Genomic DNA, 19667 nt, shown 5'->3' on the forward strand with positions numbered 1-19667 from the left:
CGGCCAGGAGTGCTTTTTGCTAAAGCTTCCGAAGACACACCGCAAATCTCAGGACAACAAAGAGACGCAAACCTCCTGTTGAATGCCATTTCTCTTAACAGAAGCACAAACTGACACACGTTCAGCAAACCAGATAACACCATCACAGTTCTATCAAAACTCCAAGGATATTCAAAGCTCTCTAAAACATTTGCGAACTGTCCTAGCGAAAAAATGAAAGTATTGTTAGTCAGCCTTTCTAAAGATTCGCTTGACCAATTAGCAAACACAGAGCCGTACTGCTCTTTAATCTCTCCTGGAGGCTTTTCAAGGTAAAGCAGAAGCGAGTAGAAATTCATTAGCGGCTGCAGTATAATGAAATAAACCAGTGACAAACCACACAGTATCATCATGACCATTGTCCAGTTCCTTGTTGTTATATAATGAATACTTCGATTTAAAAAGAAGGCCCAACACAGATATGGAATCAGTGAGCACAATGTAGAAAACAACTGATACAACTTATGCCATAACATCTTTAAATCAATGTAATTCACTTTGCCTTAATACAACCAAATAATATCCGAAGCAAACAGATGCGCAAGTATCACAACTCTATGAGTTGGCACCGTGCCAAGAAAATTGAAAGCTATGTCAGAGCAGTAGAAAAGCCAAAAATCTCCAGATTTACCCCTTTCTCGTGCCCCACGTTGGGCGCCAATTATCTGTCGAGGGTTAAGATTGCGGGGTGACAATAAAACCCTGGCAGATGTATTGTTAGCCCCCTCTTCCCCCCCACTTCCCCCTTTTGCCCCTCTCTCTCCCCCCTTTCCACTAAGGAGAGGCAATTGGGAGGAAAAGAAGAACAGAGAGAAGAGAGTTGGAAAAAATTAACAATGTTGTACTAATGCTACTAATAAGAATAGAGAAAATAATACAAAATATACAAAACCAATCTTGAAAGTCTCAGCAACTGCAGAGCCGGTACCCAAAGTCCTGGATTAGACTCTGCAGCCAACCGGGACTGGATTTAGTCTCTCACTAGGCCTCAGTTCGCAGGGACGACTAGCAAGGTCCTCTCCTAATGTCGGCCATAAGAACAAGAGAGCGAGATCCTCGTGATCTCCCATTTTATATGAAGTATTCACGTGAATGGAATGTTATACACAGTTGGTCAGTTTCTTGGTCACTTGTTTCTCGTCCATGCTTATCAATAAGTTTGCATTCCATTGCTAGGTTTACCAAAACATGTGTCTGGTTCTCCAGGAAAATGCAGTTAATATGAAGGCTTTAGCTGACAGGAAAAATTCACTGAAAGAGAAACTTGTTTTTAACAAAACCAGGACAGACGTGTGTAAATTTTCAGTAGCTGGGAGCTTGGTTAAATGCATTAAAGTGTTACATATTCATGAAAGTTTTAGGAACGCCTATACGTATTTATAACCTGTCCATGAGGAGGTGGTTCTTATTACAATGAGTTCCGGGAGACCATTTTCATAGTCTCCACCTCCGGCTTCTCCTGGTTGCAGCTGCGCAGTGATCGTGAACCCGGGTCCTCTTCTCTACATGGTCACCTTTGGTCCAGTGTGATGAGTTGGTTAGGTCTCAGACTGCTGAGTTGGTTAAAACTGGCGTATCTCCTGTCCTGTGCCCAAGTTTCTGTTATCTAGTTCACCCAAGGATGCACCCAAGGATTATTATCTTTGCAAGGCGTCAGCAAACTCCTGTTTCTCGTACAATAAGTTACACAAAGCTAAGCAAGGCTAGGCAATAGTGATGTGGGTTAAAGGGTTAGCTCTCTGTTAGCTCTTTAAGTGTTAATTAGTTAATTGTTAATTCCCTGTATCAGTTGGGTTAAAAGCTTTACAGGATATAGATTCTGAGGCGCTTCAGTTCTTTCTAGTGTTTTCTTAAATGTTGAAAGCTAGACTGCCTCAATGGTTTTTCAGTATATAAATAATCTTTTGTTGAGATCTTGTTATAATAATCTTAATTTGAGGGTTATCAGTTAGAATTGAACCTCTGCATAGTGTTCATTGGTAGTTTAGATCAGCCCCTTTATGTATAGAAGTATTACCATACATGGTCTGTAATATGTTTGATTTTTGTATCCTTCAGACTGATATGGCACAGTTAATCCAAGAGACCATTAGATGGTACAGTCTAAATTACATCAGAAGTTATTACATGTCATATTCAGTGTAGCACGTATTGCTTTTTAGACAAAAGTGTATCAGATGAAAGTTTCTCAGATAGGTGGTGTTCAAATGATTTTGGTGGCAGAAGATTTATCAGATTTGTTATGTCTAGCTCCAAAAGTGTAACTGCATGACAGTTTATAGTAAAGTGGAGGTTTTTGTGGTGTTTTTTTAAATTATTTTTATTTTTGTTTGTTTTGTGGTTTTTTGTTTGTTTTGTTTTTACTTATGTATGGAGTATTGAGGGTACCAGTACTAATGTTTGTATGTTGCAGTTAATAAAACTAATGCAGTCTCTCAAAGGTAATTTAGACTTCTAATACTGTTGTACTTCCTGCAAGGACGTGTAAATAACAGTACCTGCTTTAGGTAGGTTGTGTGTGTGAACTAGCAAGCCCAATAGGGTGAATGAGCTGTACCTCTCTCAGTGTGAGATTGTTGACTCCATAGCAGGAAAGGCTGAACAAGGTGTTTCACACTGACCCTCAGCTGTTTCTACCATCCAGTGTGCTAGCATAAAGTGGTACTAATTTCACTTTACCTATGAGTTAACTCATTTGTTGCTCTATTGTCAGGGTAGTATGGAGATCAGTCTAACTACATTTTCCACAATGACACAAGCAAACAAAACCCAGTAGATTTTTGTGACCCCTGGGAAGAGGAGAGGCAGGATATGTCATGGGATGCTTTGAGAAGAAAATGTTGGGGAAAGAAAGGTGTTAGTCACTTTTCCTCATGAATTTACATGAAAAAGTTTCATTTTTTGATTCATGACAATGATTTGAAGGCCTCTCCTAAGAGTAAATTACCTTCCTATACACAGCTGTAACTACTGCACTAGATTCTTAAGCTTCTCTGGTCTATTAAAATTTGATTCAGAGCCCTAAATGAAAACCTTTGAGGTCTTGACTTTACACTATAAATGTGGAGGCTTTCGTACTCAAAATATCAAATAACTTAAGTGATGCTGTTTGTTTTACTCCAAATGTGTATAAACTCCCTCACCTCATGGGGCAGTTGGCATAGGCTGTGTCCATAAAAACATGTAGATAAAGCAAGGTAAATTCCAACATAAGTATTTTTTTAGGTGTTTCATGAGGTGAACGTGTTAAGGCAGCAGTCCTCAATACAGGTTGTGGGCAAGCTGGCAAAAATGCAATTTGTTCATGGAAACAAAGTTGTATTTCTTGACTAATGGAGAGATCAAAGTTTCTTTCCAGAGAGCTTAGTAGTGTTATCTCTTGGGTGCCAGCAAACTGGGGACTATGCTTTCTTATAAGGTATTTTATATGTAGATAATAGAGATATTTATGTATAGGGAAAGATGATAGAGGACAAAGGACAGAATTTTCTAATTGCAGTAAAGCTGAGATAAATAAAATCCTGTTCATGGTGGGTTGGTTTTTGTTTGTTTGTTTTGTTTGTTTTTGTCTTTATGGTAAACTTACCTAATGATCCTCTAATTGTGTATATGCAAAATAATAATTAGCTGAACTTAGTACAGATCTTTGCCTATTTGCTACTGTTAAACTGTGGTATGTAGAGGGTCTGGTGTACTGTAGTAATGGCACAAGGTACAGTATATTGCCTACTGTATCAGTAAATACCACTGCAACTGTTTCAAGTGATTGCTGTTGCAGCTGTTGCAATATTGCACTGAAGCAGCAAAATATTACTAGATCGGAGTTACAAAAGAGGAATCGAGACTAAGATTTTTGGGATGCCCCATCTTCAAGAACAGAACAGGTATTTGAAAGCACATCTTCTGAAATCACTGGTTACTACCCTGACTATAACACTCTCCCTCTTTCACATATAATGAAGAAAGACCATAAAACGAACACAACAAGAATACAACACATGAAAGCTCATACACTTTGCAATAGAACAATGAATCAAAAGTTGTGAAAGTCCATAAGCACCTTCTAGAAAGTATGAAGAGGAGAATCTTGATGAAACGAAAGGGGCCACAAAAGGGAATGGACCTGTTTAAACAGAAAGCATGTTGCCTACTAGGTGATGCTCCAAGGAGAAAATGGTGAATAAATAGCTAGCTAACGTGCATGGACTAATATATAATTTATTTTTCAATTTGCTAAAGCATCTAAATCAAATCAGTGTGTACCACTAAACTGTAGATCCTAAGTGTGTATTTTAAAAAAATACACTGCTTTTCCTACAGTGTTACAGATTAGCCTTTCCACAAAGCCATAGATAGGATCCTATACAGAATGTAAGCATTTAGATCTGTTTGCAAACGTATTTGGGGGCTGTGCTTAGGGTAGGCAAGAGAAAGCATTTTAGTTTATATCATTCACTTAGTCTGGAGAACTTGGGAAAGGTGGTGAAAGGATGGGAGTTGACAGTAACCTTCCTCTTGAGTCGATGATCTCTCCATGCAAAAATATCCATCGAATTGTCACTCTTTCTACAGTTTCATCTGTTTTTTTTGAAGGCAGGGTTGGAAGTGATTAAAAAATAATCCAGTTATAGTCAATAATAAAGGAATATGGTCTTTGGTATGTAGAAAGCACACAATGCATGAATGGAAGGATACTGCCCTAAATGCAATGTGAATGAATGAGTTGGCAAGACAAACTGGAGGACAGGTTATCTGGTCAAGGTAGTAGGAGTTAAGCTGGTCCTACTTCTCTTTGTATTTCCCACAATAGGGTCTGGATTTACAAGGTCGATTGGAAACACAGAGACTTGATGTGTCTGGTTTTTGTGAGTGGCTATGTTTTCTGTCATAGGATCCCAATACTAAATTTTTAGTAGGACTAGTCTTCTGGCAGCTTATGCTCCTGAATTACCTTACTGAAGGATCAGACTGGTGTTTGCTTATGTCAGAGCAAGGCAGGGAGGTAGAAACATGGCTTTGCCAGCTTGCTTCATCTTAAAATGTCACAGACCTTTCTTCACTGCTGAGCACAGGTGGTTTGGAAACAGTATGCTCCCTGTGCCCGGATGCCACTCCTCATGTCGCATGGCAAAATGGGTTTGCTGGCCATTAGCCTTCTCAGCATCACTGGCAGAGCCAAGCGCATCAGCAACAACTGCACCTTGAATGGACCATTAAATCATGATATGCAACACATCGCATTATTAGCGCCTGAAACCCTGCCTGCATGTGGGTATTCAAGAGCTGCTGTGCACTCCCCACAAGCAGGCCTTGCAGCTGCTTATTGCATGGCACCCCGTGGCTGTGGCAATGCAGACAGCCTAGCAATTTCATTGTGATAGCATGATTTCTCAATTAAAAGTATGCATGTGTTCAACACATCTCCTTGCTTTGGCATTAGGAAGGACAACCAGTGCTGTGGGGAGCGCTTAGCCCTAGTTTCCCGCTATCTGCGGGCACACAGGAGAGCTTCCGCTTCGAGGCGGTGCCGCTTCTGATGCCAGCAGGCCCAGGCCAGCCCCTCGCACTGCGCCGGCGCTGAGGGTAACCGTCACTACCACTGAGAAGCGCCCTGCGCCCGCCTTCCCCCCTGGTCCCGAAATCCGGGTGAATCCCCAGTGCTCTTCGGGGGAGGTGATGGTGTAAAAACGCCCCGGTCCTCTCACTCCGTCTCGAAGCCTTTGGGGCTTGTTTCTCACATTCTGTCGCCTCGCCGGGAGGACCCGCCTACAGGAGCCGCACCCCTCTGGGCACCGCTAAACCGACTTAGCTCTTCCCCCGCGAAGAGCAATAGTTTGTCCCCGGGGAGGAAGGCGGGGAAGTGCGGAGTTCACTTCAGGGTTTCGGTGCGGACGGGCGCTGCATAGTTGCTCCTCCTCCACCAGCGTTTCGGTGTAGTGCACTATGCGCAGACTCGGGCCTTGGCTCAAGATGGCGGCAGATAAACAGAAGCATGAGCACGGGCGGGTGAAGATTGGGCATTACATTCTGGGTGATACGCTTGGCGTCGGTACCTTCGGCAAAGTCAAGGGTGAGCGGTAGGGCCGCATCCTGCCTCGCGGAGCGGCACGGCCCGGTCGGGCTGCAGGGGGTAGCGCGCCGGGAGGGTGTGTCGGGCTGAGCAGTGGAGTTTCCGTTGCTGGATGAGGGATGCAGTCGCCTGTGATCCCCTCACGGCAGCTGGACCCCTGAAGCTGGGGCCAGGTGGCCGCCGAGGCCTGACTGGGGCTGGGAGGTGTGTGAGGGCCGGGCTGCCGCCCTAGTCCAGGCTTGGACTCGCTCCATCTCCAGTTCAGAGTGTTAGGGGGGTATTGACGCGCGGAAACAACTTTACAACCTATAAAGTCGTAAAACTTTACAACTCACAAAGTTATAAAGCAGGTATGTTTATTTCGATGTCGGGCACAAGGGGGATCGTTCCACCATTCATGCGCAACTTCTAACAATATGAGGTGTGTTGAAATATAGTAAGGTGTTACATATTCTTAATGACCCCAGGAACACCTATACATATTCATAACCTTTCCCCACTTCTTATTAAAATGAGTCCCAGGTAGTCATTTCCATAGTCTCCTCCTTGACCCCGCCCTGTTGCGCCTGTGCAGTGTCATCTAGTGGTCTTGAGGAGGAGTCTTTGGATGAAGGCTCCTTCAGCTTTGTCACAGTGAGCTTTTTACCTTTGGCTCATTATGATGAATTCGCTGGAACCCGAGCTGCCAGGTCGACTGAAATCAGACTGGCGCCCCCTTTTTGCTGTAAATCTTGGCTATCTTGTCTCCTCAAGGTTACAGCTAGTGCTGTAAAACTTCTTATCTTGGCATTCGATGAGGTTCTGTTTTTCTTAACATAATTGTTTACATAAAGCTCTAAACTAAGCACTTATTGTGTGGCTAAGCCTTAAAGTGTTAGTTCATTAGTAGGCACCCATTATATGTTTAGTTAACCCTTAAAATGTTAGCTCCCTCTATCAGTATGAGCTTCGCTGGGGTAGCTGGGTTGCTGGGCGCTGCCCGGCCGTACCCACCGGGCTGGATGAGTCATTGGGCTGTGGCGATGCTAGTTCCGTGGGCCGATGGGGTGACTGTAGGGCTGACATGTCGGGGCAGCTGTGAGAAGGCGTTTCACATACAGTTAGATAGAGCCCCGGCTCTAGCCGCAATGGCTGTAGGGAGGGGGCCTGGGGCTACGGTTTGAATGCTGCTGAGTGTGGTAGTGTGGAAATAGCGCCTGGTATGCTGTGAATGTTTTTCAGGAACGAGTTGTGTTAGCTGATTTCTCAGGGACTGAGTGGGACTTGTAGTTCTAGAGCAGGAAGTAATTGCTGGAGGAGCAAAAGCTTTCTTTTCTGTATTTATGGAAATAATTTCTGGAAGCTATTGATAATAATAATTAATAATGCTGTGTTTATTTAAAACATCACTGGATGACTAATTAAAGTAGGCAGTCTTAATTCTTGAGCTGTCTGTATGTTTTGCTGCACAAATACTAATACTTGATGTCTTATAAGGAAGGCAAGCTTTGTTCCTTTACAAGGGGAGAAATAAACATAAAAAGATGGGCATGAGATTATTGGATTAACTGGCAACACAGTGGACACACAGACATGGGAAGACTTTGTGCTAAAAACATTTGACCAGTGGTTATCAAAGTTTTTTTTCACCTCAGACTTAAACAACTTTTCATAGTCGGGGTGCAGATACCATGCAGTAAACTTGAAGCCTAGTAGAAATAAAGCAGAAATTAAACTTTCCCTTGATGTCATTCACTGCAAGTGAAAAAACTCTGCATTATCTTAAACTGTTCCTGCTGTGTTGTTTGTGAGAACTGTTGAAATACTGGGGTATACAAATCGAAAATGTTGTTTCACAAATGAGTTATACTAGACTGAGGTTATATTATTAAAATAAGTGTATTTTTTTATGGTTAATCTAATGGATAACTCATTGTCAAGGGTTTATGATTGCGGGGTGACAATAAAACCCTGGCAGATGTATTGTTAACCTCCTCTCCTCTTCCCCCCCCCTTCCCCCTTTTGCCCCTCCCTCTCCACCCTTCCCACTAAGGACAGGTGATTGGGAGGAAAAGAAGGACAGAGAGAAGAGAGTTGGAAAAAATTAAAAATGTTTTACTAATGCTACTAATAAGAATAGAGAAAAGAATACAAAATATACAAAACCAATCTTGAAAGTCTCAGCAACTGCAGAGCCGGCACCTGATGTCCTGTATTGGACTCTGCAGCCAACCGGAGCTGGATTCAGTCTCTCTCTAGGCCTCAGTTCGCAGGGACAACTAGGAAGATCCTCTCCTAATGTTGGCCATAAGCAAAAGGGAAAAAGGAACGAGATCCTCATGATCTCCCACTTTTATATGAAGTATTCACATGAATGGAATGTTATGCACAGTTGGTCAGTTTCTTGGTCACCTGTTTCTCGTTGCCCCTCTTGCAAGATGTGAATCTGTCCTTATCGATAACTTCGCGTTCCATTGCTATGTTTACCAAAACATGTATCTGGTTCTCCAGGAAAATGCAGCTAATATGAAGGTTTTAGGTGACAGGCAAATTCACTAAAAGAGAAACTTGTTTTTTAACAAAACCAGGACACTCATGTACCAGTATAATTAGTAAAAAAACCTCCAGCTTATTCTGTTGTATCTAATGTGCTAGCTGGCTTTTAACATTATATCTTTTTTCAGTGTAGATGTTCTTATTGTATGTTCTCTGCACAAGCTTTTTCAACTATTGGCATGTTCTGAAGGAATTACTTATGTTTCAGCAGCCTGTTACCATGTTTTGTTTCAAATTTACCTCCCTTTAGTTCTGCTCAGAAGTAGCATTGGATTGTGGTCATATCTCTTTGTATGATTGAAGAAAGTGAATGAAGAACATAGATTTTCCTTTCTAGAAATTGAGAGTGATGTCATGGACAGTGCTCTGCATAATAGTAGAAACAAATCCTACCTGGAAGTCAGTTGTTAATAAGGAACTTCTGGCATCTTGTAGAAACTGGGAATATATTTGACTCTAAGAATATCTAGGAAAGCAGCAGAAGAATATTTTGAAGAGTAAAGCCCATTGAGTCTCTTTTTTTTCAAGACTGGCTTATAAAGTGACACCATCACCTGTCATCCACTGGGGAGCAGTGTGTGAGCTGGCACAGGCAGGATGCAGGAACAACCACAAAACCATGAATAAAATAAATGCAGAGTGTAAATTTATTTTCGTTACCTCACCAACCTGGGAATCGCCAAAGCAGTACCCAGGCAGAGGCACGCAAGTGGGGATGCAGGCACTGCAGAGTTTGGTTCATGTTAAAGGATCAGTGAACCTGCTGTTTTTGCCTGTATTTCAGGGATTTGTGCAGGTCTAGTTTTCCATTGTGCTTTGATCTTTTCCACAACAAAGCAGGAATCTCAAGCATGTTCAGTAGGGTGCTTCTAAATCTGTCACAGGCCTATGTTATCTAAACACAGCTGTTCTATTTGCCAAGCACACAAGACTAAACAACAATTAGTATGATTGTCCTGGTTTTAACTGAGCTAGCAATATAACCATAATAGCTGCTTGCTCACTTTCCCCATTCCCACCCCCAAATAGGAGAGAGAATCAAAAGGGAAGGGAGGAACTTGGATTGAGATACACACAGTTTAATAAAATAACAAAAAAACCTAATATACTAGTAATAAATATATATATATAATAGAAATAGAATATAAAATATACTTAATGCAATTCCTCATGAACTCTATCTGCACTGAGCAGCCAGTACTAGGAAGTAGCACCCTGGTCCCGAACAGCCAGTCCTGGAGAGAGGAGAAAAAGGCAGAAAGGCCCAGAAGCCTCTGCAAAATGGCAGGATGACAAAAGGCTGAACTAAGAAACTCCCAAACAGGACTCCACCCAACAGGTCTCTGTCCTGGCTCCAACCGAATGAGGAAAGAACTTAGCTGGAAGATCCCGACTCTCCTTAAATATGAAGCCTGATGCTAACAGCATGGAATATTCTTATTGATCAGTCTGGATGTCAGTCAAGGTCTGCCCCATCTATGCCCCCCTTACTAGCTGCCTCACACCTGTGGGCAGAGCACTCAGAATTGTCCTTGGCTCTCAGACCAGAGCAATTAAAAATATTAGCTCTGTCACAGAGTGTTATCTTCTTGTTCTCAAACTAAGTCCAAACAATGACCATGCTAGCTACGAAAAATAAAGGTTTCTAACTGCATGAAGGAAAGCTAACTAGTTTTCAGTCAAACCAGCACAATGATTCATGTGTTTTTCTGTACCCTAGCTGCAGATCATTTGAGTGTGTTTACAATCCTTCTTGCCAATCTTCCATTGTTTTCCCGCATTCAACCCCCTCACTCAAGAGACCGCTCCTGCTGAGACTGGCAAAGCTGGAGGGCAGTCGTGGAGAAGGCAAAGCTGGGCTTGCAGGGTAGTTTAGAGGCATGCAATAAACGCATATAGAAAAAGGAATAAACATATCCCTACAATAATGCTTTGAATCACATGTTTCACTCATCTTGTCTGGGGATTAAACCATTCATCCAGCCAGGCACCACCAGTAGATTGTTTCATTTGATGCATTAAGTCCCGAAGATATTGAATATCATCCTCTGCACTAGCTGATTCATCAGTTATGTTGAACATGCCTTCAAAATCAAAGCAGTGTTTATGGTGTTGAAGATTGAGAGTTTACTGCCGGTTGATTTTTGTAATGTTCCTTGGCATTCCTACTTGGAAAAAGCAGCAATGAGGAACATTAATATCAAAACCACTTAGCATAGCATAATTCTGTAATGCAGCTACTGGGGTTGGCATGCCAATGAAACATTGTCAAAAAATCTGCAGCTGTTAATCCTCTCTCAATACAAAAGGCAAATAAGTTAGTTACAGTCGAGGCTAACCAAATCTAAGTATTTACATGTTGATCTTGCAGAAATGTATCCAGGTCATGTGCTTGTAGTACAAGACTGCAAAGCACGAAGAGCCAAGTTGTGATAAGCGAGGAAAACAGGAGTGTAATTTCCTTCTAGTAATACATATGTGTTACTCTAGCTCTTGCCGCTAATATTAGTCCAGATAACCTGATATCAGGTAATTACTCACACAGTTTGGAGAGCTATAACTTGTGCTTTTTCAGATTGAACTTCAATTTGATGTTTGGTTTGTGACACCAATAACACCATTCCAATGCTCTCTCCTCTAGATAAAGCACAGGTATTCGTTGAAGATACCTGAAATACAATAACTCTAGAATCTGATATCAACAAAGGATGTAAAATAAGAGGACAAGTCAAGGTACAGGACCATATAGCATTCTCAGGGGTTGTTATATGAACCTTGCTAGTCTTCCATTATTTTACCACAAGTAGTGACCCCCAACTGGCAACTGAAGTACCATTCCTTTCCTTGAGAACTTGGTGCCTACTTAAATACAGAGGAAATGAGATAAGGGAGAAGACAGGCATCAGATTGTCCTTCTTCATGGAGGGGCTACATAGTTGAGGGGAGGAGTCAAATATATATATATATATATATATATATTTTTTTTTTTTTTCCAGTGCACTGCACAAAACTAAGGTGGGCATACCTATTGTTGTGTTAAGAGCGTTAATTTAGAAGTTAAGCCCTTTTGTTTTAGTGCGGCTGGGCTGAACCCCTGACCGATGCCCAATTACATCAAATAACCCTAAGTCAGCACTATTAGTCCAATTGTGCTCAACAGCCGGTCCGGCGTATGCCCTGGCACAGATTCACAAATAGTATAATATATACTATAAGTCTGAGTGCATTCAATGAGAAATTCTCACTATTAGATCCACAGATAATGAGGTATATTAAAGCAACAGGTACAAGTTCTTTTAGATGCTGTTGATAAATACAATGCCTGCAAAAACACTTTAGTTGCAAAATACACTTTAGTTGTTAAAAACACACATTAGTTGCAAGAAATAAGTATTGGTACCAAATATATATAAATTCTAAGATTACTATATAGCTCTATTGCCTTCCTTAAGTGTTCTGGGAATTTATTTAGGAACTGGAAGCAAGTGTTCATGGATTAATGATCTGTTTACATAAATTAAGTTTTATTATCTTGTCCTTAGATGTTGTTTTTATCTTGCTCTAGCTGTACTTCATAAAGGGCATATTTTCTGTGCTGCACTAGTTTTCTTCCTGAGCACGTTTTCACAATTTAATACCAGATACGTGATTGTTTTCCTGTAATCCTCAGCATTTTCCTTCTCTGGTGACTGATATGGTTTCATCAACTGACAATAAAAGGAAAAACTGTAGCTTTTTTTATTCAGTTAGGGTTTTCCTTGAGAGTTCATGTGATGTAGGGGGTCGGGAATATGGCTTTTTGAAAGTGGGTCTGCTGTCAAGGTAGCTGTCAGATGACTTCACCCTGCTACTTACCCTTTTACCCTCCCAGACAGATAACTGTTACTGATGTGTTATTTTTTCAGTTTAACTGTTCATCTGGCTGTACTAGCCTGAATTAACTACTGACTGACTTTAATCATTTGACTGTGCTTCAGATGGGCAGTCATGGAGAAGGCAAAGCTAAAACACCACAGAAGTAAAAAGCTGTGGGGTAAAAGAGAGTACTGAACCTAAACCTAAATCAGTTATGTGGAGTTTTTTGGTGTTGTTTTGTTTTGGGCTTGTTTGTTTTTTGGTGGGTTTTTTTGTTTTTTGTTTGTTTGTGGGTTTTTTGTGTGGTGTTTTTTTTTTTTTTTTTTTTGGGGGGGTGGTTTTTTGTGGTGGTGGTGGTAGGTTTTTTTTGTTTGTTTGTTTTTTTGGGGGGTGTCTGTATGTGGTTTTTTGTGGTGGTGGTGGTAGGTTTTTTTGGGGGGGCAGGGTTGATTTTTTTTGTGTGTTGTTTTTTTTTTGGGGGGGTGGTGTTTTTTTGTTTTTTGGTTTTTTTAAAGCTGATGTTTCCTGCTGAAACCAAATGCAAAATTTATTTCCAGATTTTTTCTTTTTAATAGCTTTCATAAAGGGAAGAGTAGTCAAGCTTCCAGTGATTTGTACTGAGAAAATGAGGGTACTAGTTAAGATTGTAAATATATTTGTTTCAGTCTATAGAACTAGGTTAAAAATCCTGGTCTGTGCAGCCTGCCAAACTGATGTAAATAGGCTATCTTGATTAAGGCAGTGATAAGAGACCTGGGAATGGACAGTGAAGATCACTTTGCTATCTAATGTTGTTGTGCAACAACATGCCTTTGCACAGCATTAACTTTTTTTTGTTGTTGTTAAATTAGTGTAAAAATTTGTTTAGCTCATTTTTTTAATGACTGCCTTCCTCTGAGCCTTGGGTTGGCTTTTTGGCATGTGACAGAAAGGCTTCATTAAATACAAAATATGCTTGTTCAGCTTTTTACTACAGCCTTCATGACTGGTACCTGGATTTCATAAGAATATGTGAATGGCCTTGGGATCTGTTTTCCAGTCAGAGATATAGTGAACTAAGTTTAGAGACTGTTGCTCCTGCACTTGAACAGTTAAAACAAGTCATTGCTGCTTTGAGTCTGTCTTGGAAATTCTGATGTTATGCATAGCCATAATGAAGCTTGAAGGCAATTTGCATTATCAAAGAAAAAAGAAATATAGGGTAATGTTGACTCTGTAAAGGGAACTTCTTTTCATAGTGATTCTTTTGAAGGACTGATAGCTCATAAAGGCTTAGGGTGACTAACATAAATATATTTTGATTACTTCTTATTTGTGAGCCTTCCCCTTCATAGTTAAAACTTTTGTCAAGAGGTAATACAAAGTAGCTTTTGTAAAGATAACACTGGCTTCTTTTCTACATGATGTTATCCGAGGTCTTACTTTTAGTTGTTGTCTTTATGCCAAATTCAAAAGTAATCAGTGGTTTCTTACCAGTTTTAGTGTCTGCTGCTTTGCTGATACCAGATACCTTGGAACTGCTTCATCATATAAGTTCTTATGGCATGTGGATAAAGACTTAAAACCTTAGTAACAGTTCAGTATGGTTTCTTCTTGGAATTAACAGTTTAGTTCTAATGTGATAGTACACAAACAATAACAAAGCTGCAAAGTCACTTTACAGTAGGAAAAAAAATGACAGCTCTTATTTATCTTTACTAAATGCATATGGAAAAACTTGTATTTGCTATTACGTTATGCAGCAAAATGAAGATTACTTTTGTCTGGGAAGACTGAAAGATTTCTGAAAAAAATACATAGTTTAAGACTTTGAATATGAGTTGTTGCAGTAACCAAACAGTGCTAATGGATAATTGGTGGATCACGTCCAAGACAGTTTTATTTCATGAAGTAGATGGTTAATGGAAACTCATATCTTAAAAAGCAAAATTTGATATAATCTTAAATTGAATGGGGGGGGGGGGGGGGGGAGGGAATTATTGAAGAAAATAGCCATTCATTTTTAAAAGTTTTAAGCAAGTGAAGAGGCTTTTTGGGATCTTTTTGTACCTGCACAAAACCACAGTGTGTTATCATTTCAATTATTTATTTGAAGTTAGCGAATGGCTGAAGAAGCAGAAAAACTTGTTTTCTTCCAGTCAATGAATAAAATCAAGGCTTGAGACACACAGTCTTGAAGGCTGTGATGGCTAGAATTGGTTTCAGTCAACTGCAAATATTACTGTTTAATTACTCTGAATGAAAACTGTGTTTGGATAAACTGTTTTCTTATGTTCCTTGCATATTGAACATAGAATGTTGTAGCTAATAAATTACTTTCTAATGTTTTTCTGAGTTCTGATTCCAGTTTTCATCTAAGGTAGACTGAGAAATCAGAAATGAAACAAACTTGCTGATAAATTAAACTTTATAATGCAATGCATGTCAGAACTGAATATCTTAATATTTATATGCTAAGCTGTAGAATTGCTCAAATGTATGCTACTTACATTTAAGGTGTTGTGGCAGATGTACTTCTGGACCACTACCATAAATGACCACAGCTCAGATTCAACTGGGTTATAAATGGAGTCTGCTGGAGACCCCCTTTGAGTTGGTCTTCCTTGGAGCAGTGGATATGGAGTCTTCTTTAGACTGGCTGTCTAAGGAAGGTTCCTTGAGGATTGAGGTGCCTTGCCTAATTGGCAAGTGATCTTCTGGGTACCCTTGAATGTCTTCACTTTGTATGAGTGGGAATGTAGTCATTACAAATTAAAGGAATTTATCCTGTCAGCAATTACTAACCTAAGGATGTGTAGGCAATATGCATCCTGTCAGCAATGACTAACTTAAGGATATGCAACCAGTGGACCAGTACCAGGTCAGTCTGCTCTTTAAACCAAGATATATTTAAGGAACTCCTTATCAGGAGCTGCTGTTCTTGCAGTTTGAACATCCTGGAACACGTGTAATTAGTGAAGTTTGTTTACCATATATCTTGAGACTGTCAGATAGAATGTCCCTTGGATGAACTTTGCTCATTATAATACTAAAAATAAGGTCCACAGGTCAAAAGACCCTTGCCTAGGTGAAGACCCTAACCCATGAGCATGTGTAGTACAAGAAAATGAATGTGTAACCATATGTAAATTACTAACCAACCCTGGAAAGGGGGTGGAAACATGGGGAGGTACTAATCAAAATCGAAAATATACATTATGTAAGTACTGTGAAGGTGGTGTGCTAGCTTTGTGGTTTTACCACCTAGCATCTGACATTGTGCAATCTTGTAATAAAATGATATTTCAGCTCTGTGTGTATGATTGGCAGATTGCACACCGGGTAAAGAACCCTGATTTTGGGACAACAGGGAGATGCGTATATTGAATCCATCACTCTAGAGTTTTGGCATCTGATCCCTTGAGTTTGAATTAGCTGTGTAGTAATTGAATTCCTAATTGGTATCTGAGATCTGTGTTTTATAATGTTGTCAGAGTGCTGAATAATTTTGGATAAACCCCATTTCTAGTTGGTTCTCCACTAAACAGTTCTGGTTAGAATAAAGTCTGTTTGGAGTTTATTGCCTGTGTGAATTGAATTTCGGAGTGCCTCTGTGATATTTAAATTGGTGTAGTTGAGCAGAATATCAATATTTGAGAAATTAGAGGCACAGCTGTAAACCTTCCCCCCCTTGCACACAGTGGGTGGAAGAAAAATGGTTTGATCCTAGCATGGTTGTAACCACGTGTACCATCCTATGTGCCTGTTTAAAACGGGCATGGGACCTGTATAAATACTATAAGCAACTGGAACAGGGTAATTCTAAGAGACAGTTGAAGATAAATGGTGTAAAGGTAGAATTGAAAAGAAAAAGAGAGCAGACACATGTATTGGAACAAAAGGAGATCACACTGGCACAAGTGGGCTGGCACAAGTTGGGGAGCCCCCTTCCCCCATGGCCTGAAGTCAAAAGTTGATGGCAGGTATGGATTCCAAGGAGGATTGGGATGGAGAAGTTTGGGGAGACCCTGATGAAAGCAGTTCTAATGAAATTGAGGAATTGGAGGGAAAAGACATGATCTCTTATTAAAACAGAGAGGCACACAGGTCCACAAGGTAGGAAACCCTAAGCTGTTGTCTGTGCAGCCCCAGGGATGGTCCTGAGCCTAGTGAATTGCAATGGAGACCAACACACTGTTAAGTTTGAGACAGGAGGGTGCAGGGGACCTGCACTGGATGGTCTCCCCCATCCTGGAAACCTAAACCATTCCATGGCTGGTCGGACTGGACTCCCCCCCCCCCTTCCAGAACCTGAACCCCATTCCCAAGTCGAATTTACCATCCAGGAGGGAATTAATTACTAGAGGAGAAAACTGGTTCAGCAACCACGCCCCTTCCACCTTTAGGAGGGTGAACTTGACCCTTTTGAGCCTCTGCAGGGAGAATAAAAAAAGTTAAAAAACTAAGTCACAGGTTGGGACATGGGCCACCCACTCTGTGGTAAGTTCTTGTCAATGGTCCACTGACAAAGGCTTTTTTTCTTTTATTAATACAGGAGTCACAGGGTGGAAGCTACCCGCATTAGGACTTTGCAACTCCGTCCTGTGCCGTTGCAGCCTGAGGTAGCAACTTGCATTAGGATCTGGCAGTCTGCTTCCATGCTGCTACAGCATGAAGAAGCTTCTAGTTTTAGGACTTCATAGCTCGCTCCCGTGCCACTGCAGCTCAAGGAAGGTGCTCACATTAGGACCTTGCAGTTTGCTCCTTCGTGGCTGCAGCCTAAAGAGAGTGTTTGCATTAGGACCTTGCAGCTTGCTCCTGTGTTTCTTCTATCCAAAACAACCTGTACTCCACAATACCCCCTGCTGAGTGCAGCAAAACAGGGCATTATGGAGGTTGTTAACGATCTTGAAAAAGACATAATCAGCTGCACTCATTCTCCCTATAATTCTCTGGTTTGGCCAGTTTGCAAGTCCAATGGGTGGTGGTACTTAACCTATCAGTTGTTGAAAACTGAATAGTAACACCCCACCCCTAATGGCCGCCATCCCAAACATAACTTCAGTGGTGACTGTGACACAAGCATGGCAGGAAATGGGACTGAACCTTGCAGCATGTGGAGGCCCTTAACGTTCTTAAAGATTAACTTAAAATCTGTCAGAAGCTGGGACTGCTGCACCCACAAGATCTGTTAAAGGTGGAATGAGGGTTCACAGTGTGTGCTTCCTTTTGTGGCAAATTCCAAAAGGGACCACAAGGGCCAGCTAGACCCTTTGTTATACCAGTGTGAGTGTTGTGTGAGTAGTTCAGTGTTTTATCCACCTCTAAGAATATTCAAAGTGATAATGGAACAGTGGTTCAGGATGGAGTTTGAGGGGAAGGTATTAAGTGGGCGTTCCATACACCATATTACCTTGTCCTGGTTTTGTTAAAAAAACAAATATCTCTTTTAGTGAATTTGCCTGTCAGCTAAAGCCTTCATATTAGCTGCATTTTCCTGGAGAACCAGATACATGTTTTGGTAAACATAGCAATGGAATGCAAACTTATTGATAAGCATGGATGAACATCTCACAAGAGGGGCAACGAGAAACCGGTGACGAAGAAACTGACCAACTGTGTATAACATTCCATTCACGTGAATACTTCATATAAAAGTGGGAGATCATGAGGATCTCGTCCCTTTTTTCCCTTTTCCTTATGGCCGACATTAGGAGAGGACCTTGTGAGTCGTCCCTGCGAACTGAGGCCTAGAGAGAGACTGAATCCAGCTCTGGTTGGCTGCAGAGTCCAATCCAGGACATCGGGTGCCGGCTTTGCAGTTGCTGAGACTTTCAAGATTGGTTTTGTATATTTTGTATTATTTTCTCTATTCTTATTAGTAGCATTAGTAAAACATGTTTAATTTTTCCAACTCTCTTCTCTCTGTCCTTCTTTTCCTCCCGATCATAGCTTCCCATGGATATATTTAAATAAAGCTTGAAACCTGAGGCTTAGTTAATTTTCAAGTGAGGAGAGGTACCCAGATGAATGAGTACTGTGTTCAGCAGATGTCTGTTACCAGTGTCCATTCAAGTGGACAAGGACCATGTAGGTATCCCTGGAATCTGCTTTGTCTTCAGAAGGTAGGATTCTGGGTGGTGGATGAAAGTGATGTAGTTATGATATTAATAGTTTTAAATCACTGCATGCAAAAATCAATGCAGATAGCAAAGCCTTCTAGTAGAAGAAATACCTTTTGTGGCTTATCTGTGATCCAGTGTTGCGTTTAAGAAAAATATTTTTAGCAAATCTGTTGCAGCTACTTACAATAGCACTTGCAAATTTAAGAGGGTTAAATGTCTAGGAAATGTTTTATATTTTCAGGTTCTCCTGTTTATAGAAAAAATGAAACTTGCCCACTCTCAAAGGCAGAGAGACTCTGCAGAGGGATCTAGGCAAATTGGGGAAGTGGGCAATCACCAACTGAATGAAGTTCAACAAGGGCAAGTGCCAGATTTTGCACCTGGGATACGGCAACCTTGACTGTACATACAGCCTGGGGAATGAGATGCTGGAAAGCAGCTCTGCAGAGAGGGATCTTGGGGTTCTGGTCAACGGCAAGTTGAACATGGGCCAACTGCGTCCTGGCGTGCATCAAGCACAACATTACTAGCCGGTCGAGGGAGGTGATTGTCCTGCTCTGCACTGGTGTGGCCTCACCTGGAGTACTGTGTATGGTTCTGGGCACCACAGTATAAGAAGGTTATAAAGCTACTAGAGAGTGTCCAGAAGAGGGCCACAAAGTTGGTGAAGGGATGAGGAGTGGCTAAAATCACTCGGTCTGTTAAGCTTGGAGGGGACTGATGGGAGACCTCATTGTAACCTACAGTTTCCTTGCAAGGGGAGGAGGAAGGATAGGTGCTGATCTCTGGTGACCAATAATAGAACCTGAGGGAATGGCAGGAAGATGTGCCAGGGGAGGTTTAGATTGGACATTAGGAAAAGGTTCTTCACCCAGATGGTGGTGGAGCACTGAAACAGGCTCCCCAGGGAGGTAGTCACAGCTCCAAGCCTGACAGTATTCAAGAAGAGACTGGACAACGCCCTCAGACACATGGTGTGAACTGTGTGGATGTCATATGCAGGGACAGGAGTTAGACTTGATGATCCTTGTGGGTCCCTTCCAACTCAGGACATTCTATGATTC

General features: G+C 41.3%; 1 protein-coding gene across 2 annotated transcripts in view; it reads left to right on the forward strand.

Annotated features, from left to right (window-relative positions):
• The first annotated feature begins 5967 nt into the window (after positions 1–5967).
• The window catches only part of LOC308051364 (5'-AMP-activated protein kinase catalytic subunit alpha-1-like), a 61366-nt gene continuing 47666 nt past the window's right edge, over positions 5968–19667 (forward strand). Inside the window, exon 1 of one of the 2 annotated variants that reach the window (XM_080361746.1) lies at positions 5968–6109. In XM_080361746.1, the coding sequence (XP_080217872.1) occupies positions 5983–6109 (127 nt within the window). In that variant the 5' untranslated portion in view covers positions 5968–5982. The remainder of the gene's footprint in view (positions 6110–19667) is intronic. The other variant, XM_080361747.1, reaches the window with a different exon arrangement.

Source organism: Nesoenas mayeri (assembly GCF_963082525.1).
Source record: "Nesoenas mayeri genome assembly, chromosome: W".
NCBI classification, from domain to species: domain Eukaryota; kingdom Metazoa; phylum Chordata; class Aves; order Columbiformes; family Columbidae; genus Nesoenas; species Nesoenas mayeri.